The 7,025-nt window shown below is 50.8% G+C and overlaps 1 protein-coding gene across 1 annotated transcript; it reads left to right on the forward strand.

The window, feature by feature from the left end:
• Nucleotides 1-1,256: 1,256 nt before the first annotated feature.
• On the forward strand, nucleotides 1,257-2,757 carry LOC100948076 (polypeptide N-acetylgalactosaminyltransferase 14-like; the record flags this gene model as incomplete). Its single annotated transcript, XM_003803780.2, has 2 exons — nucleotides 1,257-1,376; nucleotides 2,495-2,757. Coding segments are annotated over 2 exons (279 nt in total), but the record flags the coding sequence as incomplete, so codon positions are not given.
• Nucleotides 2,758-7,025: the final 4,268 nt, after the last annotated feature.

A 7,025-nucleotide genomic window follows, 5' to 3' on the forward strand; every position in this document is an offset into this window, starting at 1 on the left:
GAGGAGGAAACAGCTGGGTCCCAGAAAGCCATTAAATATGGTCAGTGGACTCTGGCAGGTGGGAGAAACTGGGACCAGGATGGGGCTGGCAGGAGGCAGGCAGGGAAGGTGCAGACCGGAAGACGATGACCACCGTGTCTACTTGATGGAGAGGGGCACAGCCCCAGGGCAGGTCCTGGCTTGCTAAGGGGACTTTTTCATTCTGTGGCCAAGGAGAAGTATTCCCAGAGTGGCCTGGTCCAGAGGCTGAAGGTCAACTGGTTGACAGGGATGTAGCCGAGAACAGATAGCCACAGGGTCCTACAGCTTCCCTCAGGGGATCCAATTTAGGAATCATTTCTTTACCCCCTGCCGCGAGCAAAGGGCAGGTGTGATTCCCATTTTACATCCTGGAGGAAACCTCTCCTCAGGACTTGCATTTTGACAGCCATTATGCCAGCACTTTCTGCCCTCCTGGCTTCAGAACCCAAGGATGCTTGTGGCTTCATAAGCCGCAGTTAGTCTGTGATCTCTGGCACTTTGGAGGAAATACGTGAGAATCATTCCTCCTAATGAACCTCACAGAACGCCTCTGTTCCTTCTGCCTGATGGATCTCTGCTTGTCGGTCTGATTTCTCGGCTTCTTCCCCAGCAGGAGTTCAGGGCCCAAATGGCTCGCTGCACTGGCCTGCTGGGGCACACGCACCCCTTGAAATAGTTTGATTTCTCGTAACTTTCTCCTTTCCCTGCACTCTTCATCCCTTTCTGGAGCCCTTCCTGGTTCCCTTTGTCCCCCCACCTGCCTCTCATCATGACTCTCATGTGCTCAAGGCGCTAATGAGGACTCCTTTTCAGAGAAGAGGGCACATTCTAAAGACAGCTGCTGCAGCAGGTGACCTTTCAGATGGCTGCTTGAAACATCAAATGTCTGGAACAGACTCCCCTCGAGATGTTCTCTCCAAACACAGAAACTGCACCACACAGCTCAGCCGGGGTGCTGCCAGGCTCCTGTCAGAGCCCAGAATTGTTCAGAAACTCCCAGAGGCAGCCTGCATGGCCATGTTCCCTCCGTGGGGTGTGGGAAGGAGACGGCCATGGGACTGTGATCTCTGGGTCTCTGGCACTTGAGTAGCATTTTCCAAGGTGACCTTGTTGACGGTCAGTGCCTGACAGGACCCCCAGCACTTTTACCAGGCTGCACTGATCATCTGATCATCACGGCCAAACCCACCGCCAGTTCCTGAGCAGCCCTTACCCCCCCGCCTCTTCCTCCCCAGGTGTGGGCCTTCACGTACACCCAGCAGATCCTCCAGGAGGAGCTGTGCCTGTCCGTTGTCACTTTGTTCCCTGGTGCTCCCGTGGTTCTTACCCTTTGCAAGAATGGAGATGACAGACAGGTGAGTGCTCAGGGAGCCTGGGGCGTGGCCGCCTTCTGCAGTGTGGCTGCCTGTGTGGCTCTAGGTCTTCTGTACCAAGCAGGAGAGAAACTCATAAGAGGAGGGATTAATGAGAAAGCAGTCCCGGTGTTAGGAGAGGGCGGCCAATGCCATCTCAGATACCCTCCTTGGTGCCAGAAGCAACAGCAGCATTGACCCCTGCCGGACTGCTTGACACATGAAAGGCTGTTGACCCTGGCTGCCCAGACCATGCTCATTCTACTAGGACTGACCTGTCATTGCTCTGCCCCTCACCTGGAATCCCAGACAAAATCTCAAAGCTACAGAGATGAGTATACTCACCCTTTTGCCTTCAAAGCCTTGGCCTAGAGCAGTGTGTCCAGCAAAACCCCAAGTGTTCCGGGTGCACCAAGGGCCTCATTCCCCTAGCAGCAAAGTGGTGGCTGCTGACTGGGTAGTGGCATTAGAAAAATCAAAATTCAAATACCTGTCTTATGGCTCAGTGGCTGTGTGACCCATGGCAGGTTACTAGGCCTCTCTGAATTCCATTTCTTCCTCTGTGAATGGGGTTGGTGATACTCACTGCACAGGGCAGCTGAGACAGTCCCCATGCAGTACGGAACTCAGTGCCAGCTCCGGGTCCTCCCTGAGATGTGTCAGGCCTCCATCCTTGTCACACTTGAGCAGAGTGTGGGGAATAGCCACATGAGACCCGTCTCGCCACTGCTGCTGTGCCCAGCTCCTCCCCACTTCCCGGTAACTGCGCAGACACTGAGTCTGGATTGTTTTGTTGGTCGCTTCTGTGACTAACTCACTTCACATTTTCTGGCCTATTGCTTGGAAAGTTATTGCCTCCTAATGAGTTTCCCCAGTAAGCATATTGATTTTGCTTTTAACTTTTTTTTTATTCAATTAAAGAGAAAAGCCAACAACAATACCTGGCAGAACAATTGGTTGCAGTTTTTAGTGCTCCGTGAGACCGTAACATCAATTCTCGGAGTGACCCTAGACAAGTGGTATCAACCTTTCTCAGGATGCAGAACTCTGATGTTATTGATGGGACCCGGGGCCTCAGCCAGAGAAACCCTGTTCATCCTCTCCTTTCTGTGTCTTCTCAGCAATGGACCAAGTCTGGTTCCCACATTGAGCACATAGCATCCCACCTCTGTCTGGACACAGACATGTTCGGTGATGGCACTGAGAACGGCAAGGAAATCGTCGTCAATCCCTGTGAGTCCTCACTCATGAGCCAGCACTGGGACATGATGAGCTCTTGAGGACCCTTGCCAAACCCAGCGTGGCCCATGGGTGGTGCTTGCCTGGACCAGAACAGACTGGAAACCAGGCAGTGAGCAGCCCGCGATGACTCCAGACACCCTGGACTGGGAGATGGAGACAGAGCTCCCCAGAACAGGAGCAGCTGTCTCAGGGAGGAAAAGAGGGCAAGCCAGTGGGGCTGAGAATCATCCCACAGGTTCTCAGTCCGGTCAGGCTCCAGCCCCGCAGCTCTTTCCCGGAGTGCTACCTGGAGACAGAGATCTAATGGGAAGTGTTTGTCACTTCCTTCTTACAAAAGAGGCACTGTGGAGACAAGAGAGAAGAGCCTTCCTTGTCACCGGCCAGGACTAAATTCAGAGATGAAGAAGGAAGGTATTTTCCAAAACAAATAAAGATAACCTTGGAAGCTGTCTCTGGGTAGCTCTTACTTGGTCTATTCTTTGATTGGCTCAGGGCTGAGCTGAGCTCTCCCCTTGGATGGGAATGTGGAGGTGGTGGGTGTCTTGTGGTAGAGTGGACAAAGATGATGGAGATGAGAGGCCTGTGCCCTTGTCCCAGGCCACCAACTAGCCATGAGGTCTTTTTTTTTTTGAGACAGAGCCTCAAGCTGTCCCCCTGGGTAGAGTGCTGTGGCATCACAGCTCACAGCAACCTCCAACTCCTGGGCTCAAGCGAATCTCCTGCCTCAGCCTCCCGAGCAGCTGGGACCACAGGCACCTGCCACAATGCCTGGCTATTTTTTGGTTGCAGCCATCATCGTTGTTTGGCAGGCCTGGGCTGGGTTCGAACCCGCCACCTTGGGTGTACGTGGCTGGCGCCCTAGCCACTTGAGCCACAGGCGCCGAGCCTAGCCATGAGGTCTTAACAAGACATGTGACTTCTTTGTTTCACCATTTGCTGTTATGTCAAGCAAGGGCAGGGGCATGGGACCAGATCAGTGACTTTGGCTGATGACACATCTACCTCATTCTGGGAAATTGTCTGTAATTCAGAAGCTCAGTGGTGATCCTGGCGTAGTAGGGAGTAGGTCCAGTCCCGGGCCAGACGTCCCTCAGATTGTGATTTCCCTCCTTGGTGAAATACACTTTATGGTCTGTGGCCATTGCCATAGGAATTTCTCACTCCAATAAATCCCCAGTGTGCTCTGGAAATTGGTGATGGTGGTGGTCTAGTCTCTTCAACTGGGGTTTAAGAAAAAAACTGATTCATACTACTTTCGAGTTTCCCAAATATGCCCAGATTTTCGCTGCCCAGGTAAATTCACCACACGCTGATTTCTAAGTGCCCCTGTTAGCCATTGCTGCATAATAAATTCCCTCCAAGCCGCTGAAAGCAACACATCCTTATCCTCACCTTTCCTGTAGGTCACGAATCCAGGCATAGCTTCACAGGGACCTCTGCCTCAGGCTGTTGTACGAGGCTACCATCAGGGTGCTGGCCAGGTCTGGTCATCTCAAGGTTCACCTGGGGCAGGATCTATCTCAGGCTCACTCAGTGGTAGTTAGCAGGATTTTGTTCCTGGGAGGAGGTTGGCCAAAGGTCACCCTCAGTTCCTCACCATGAGGGCATCTCAGAAGTCAGAGTCTTTCTTTTCTTTTCTTTCTTTTTTTTTTTATAGAGACAGAGTCTCACTTTGTCACTCTTAGTAGAGTGCCGTGGAGTCACAGCTCACAGCAACCTCTGGGCTTAGGTGATTCTCTTGCCTCAGCCTCCCGAGTACGTGGGCCCACAGGTGCCCGCCATGACGCCCAGCTATTTTTTGTTGCAGTTTGGCCAGGGCTGGGTTTGAACCTGCCACCCTGGGTATATGGGGCCAGCGCCCGACTCACTGGAGCCAAAGTGCCTCCCTTTCTTTTCTTTTCTTTTCTTTTCTTTCTTTTCTTTTCTTTTTTTTTTTTTTAGGCAGAGTCTCAAGGTGTCGTCCTGGGTAGGCTGGGGCATCACAGCTCACAGCAACCTCCAACTCTTGGGCGTAAGTGAGTCTCTTGCCTCAGCCTCCCAAGTAGCTGGGACTACAGACACCCGCCACAATGCCTGGCTATTTTGGGGGGGATGGGTGGGGGTTGTAGTTGTCATTGTTGTTTGGCAGGACTGGGCTGGATTCGAACCCCCCCAGCTCCAGTGTATGTGGCTGGCACCCCAGCAGCTTGAGCTATAGGCACTGAGACATAGAAGTCAGAGTCTTTCATAACCTCATGTCAAAAGTTTCCTCCCATCACTCTTAACATCTTCTGTGTGAGAGAAGCAAATCCGGGGGGCCAACCTAAACTGGAGGGAAGAGGATGACATAAGTGAATTAATGGCAGGAGGCAGGGATGATTGGGAGCCGCCACCTGCCACAGTAACTATTATATTCCACGCAGGTATCCATCTCCCCTTCATCCAGAAAGCCCTTCAGTGATGGGAATTTGTTCAAGCTCATCATTATAAAATCCATTACTAGAAACTGCTCTCAACTTGGAGAGTCAAGAGCTGAGCATGTCCGTGCAGGCCCACAAGTTCCCCTGGTGGCTGTGTGTGTGTGTTTATGCCCATCTGCTGTTGCCTGCTGGAGTTAGGACTTGGCTCTTTTCTTCGAGTTATTTCACTCCATGCTGGGAGAAGGAAGACAGGCCATGGTTAGACAAAGCTGTCTAGAGAAGACATTCTACCACTAAGCTATGTGTTCACAGGGCTTAGGCCAGCCCTGCAGAGAATGAGAACCTTACCCTAAATCAGTGGTTCTCAAACTTCCTAATGCCATGATGTATTTTCATTGTTACACAGGGGTCGTGACCCACATGTTGAGAACCGCTGCCCTAAGTAGTGACACAAGAACTACAGAAAACATACAAGAACACCTGGCATTGTCCTCATCTGTCTACTTGTTCCTCTCAGTGTATGTGCCTGTCTTTGAGTTCCCCAATGGCAGTAAAGACGTCTCTTGCCTTTTTCAATCATAAGCACTGGGCTTGGCACACCTGCCTCTCAGTGGACGTTTCCCTAAATGGATGATGGAAAAATTATTCCTTGTCCAAGATGAAATGACTTTACTTACATTTTGCTACTCCTATAAAGACACGGAATGCAGGTGGTCTTACATCTGTCTCAAACACCCCAGGGAATGAGGACAGAAGAGTGAGGGCCTCTGCCCCAACAGGGCAGACACCCCTTACCACAACCATTTTCAATGAGGCCCGGCTGTCCCACTGATGTTCCTCTTACCAGGGAAAAACTGTGGGGCAATCGTGAAGAGTCACCTTGAGGGAGATGAAGGGTACTCTGCGGATGGAGCTACAGGTGGTTCACGTGTGAGCAGCAGGGCATGCACCGAAAGGCCTCCTTAGTGAAAATGAAGGTTAAAAACTCTGATGGTGCAAACAGGAATCACTACAACTATGTTGAGTTACTCAAATGCTCTGTCCACTAACCTGATGGTGATGCAGCCAAAACAAGAGTCGTTGATTTAAAAGCAAGCACAGCAGCGATTCCAAACCGCCACCAACTTAGGACAAAGCTGGCAACCTGAGAGGACATTGATCTCAGGGATCAATGTTACAGCTTCAGTTACAGGGATGCCTGTGGCCTACGTGTGTGCAGCACAGAATGAGTGTGGCCAGGCTGTCAGGCCTTCCCGTGGGTGTTGAATTAGAGTCCTCAGTCAACTTTGAAGGTTGAGTTTGAACATCCAATTTTAGTAACCTGGAGCAATGTGCTTAGTAGGTCACCAGTAGGTGTGAGTGAAGGTAAAAGTTTGTCAAATGACATCAGCCTCTGAAAACAAAAAAGAAGTATACTCTGAGGATCTTAAGGGCTCATAAGACTTAGACTTCAAACCATGCTTGAGTCCGCAGCCTGGAAGAGTCACTGCAATGCCAGGCAAGGCAGTTGGCCTGGTGTGGCAGAATCCCCTTCACTCAGTTACATCTGGCTAGTGGGAACAGATGTGAACAATGTGAGTATTTTTACTACAGCTCTATGCATATTAAATGAAAAGGAATTTACATATAATTTACTATACGTGTGCATATGTATAGTCTCGAAGTAGGAAGAAAAGAAAGGAGGCCTCTGGCATTCTTGGTGATTAGATTAGACTTGGAGGCATAATGGTGTGGAGTGGAGGGGAAGAAATGAGAGGTTCTAGGCAAGTTTGAGCTCACAGTGGGTAGCTGAGCCTGGTGGCATGTTGCGTCTGAGACGCACTGTCCCCCCAGTTTGTTTCCTTCTGTGCTTTGTAATTTCCCTGGTGAGCTCATCTTTAGTGAGAACTTTTTCCTCCAGGCCTCCTAGATGCCCTGATTGTGGAGAGAGACTTCAGGGAAGGTTTCCATTTGTCTCTGCTGGGGTTTCGTTGGTTTTCACTGATTCCGAACAAATCTGTACCCTCTTGGG

The sequence above is a fragment of the Otolemur garnettii genome, unplaced genomic scaffold, assembly GCF_000181295.1.
Source record: "Otolemur garnettii isolate 467f Iridium unplaced genomic scaffold, OtoGar3 scaffold00696, whole genome shotgun sequence".
NCBI classification, from domain to species: Eukaryota; Metazoa; Chordata; class Mammalia; order Primates; family Galagidae; genus Otolemur; species Otolemur garnettii.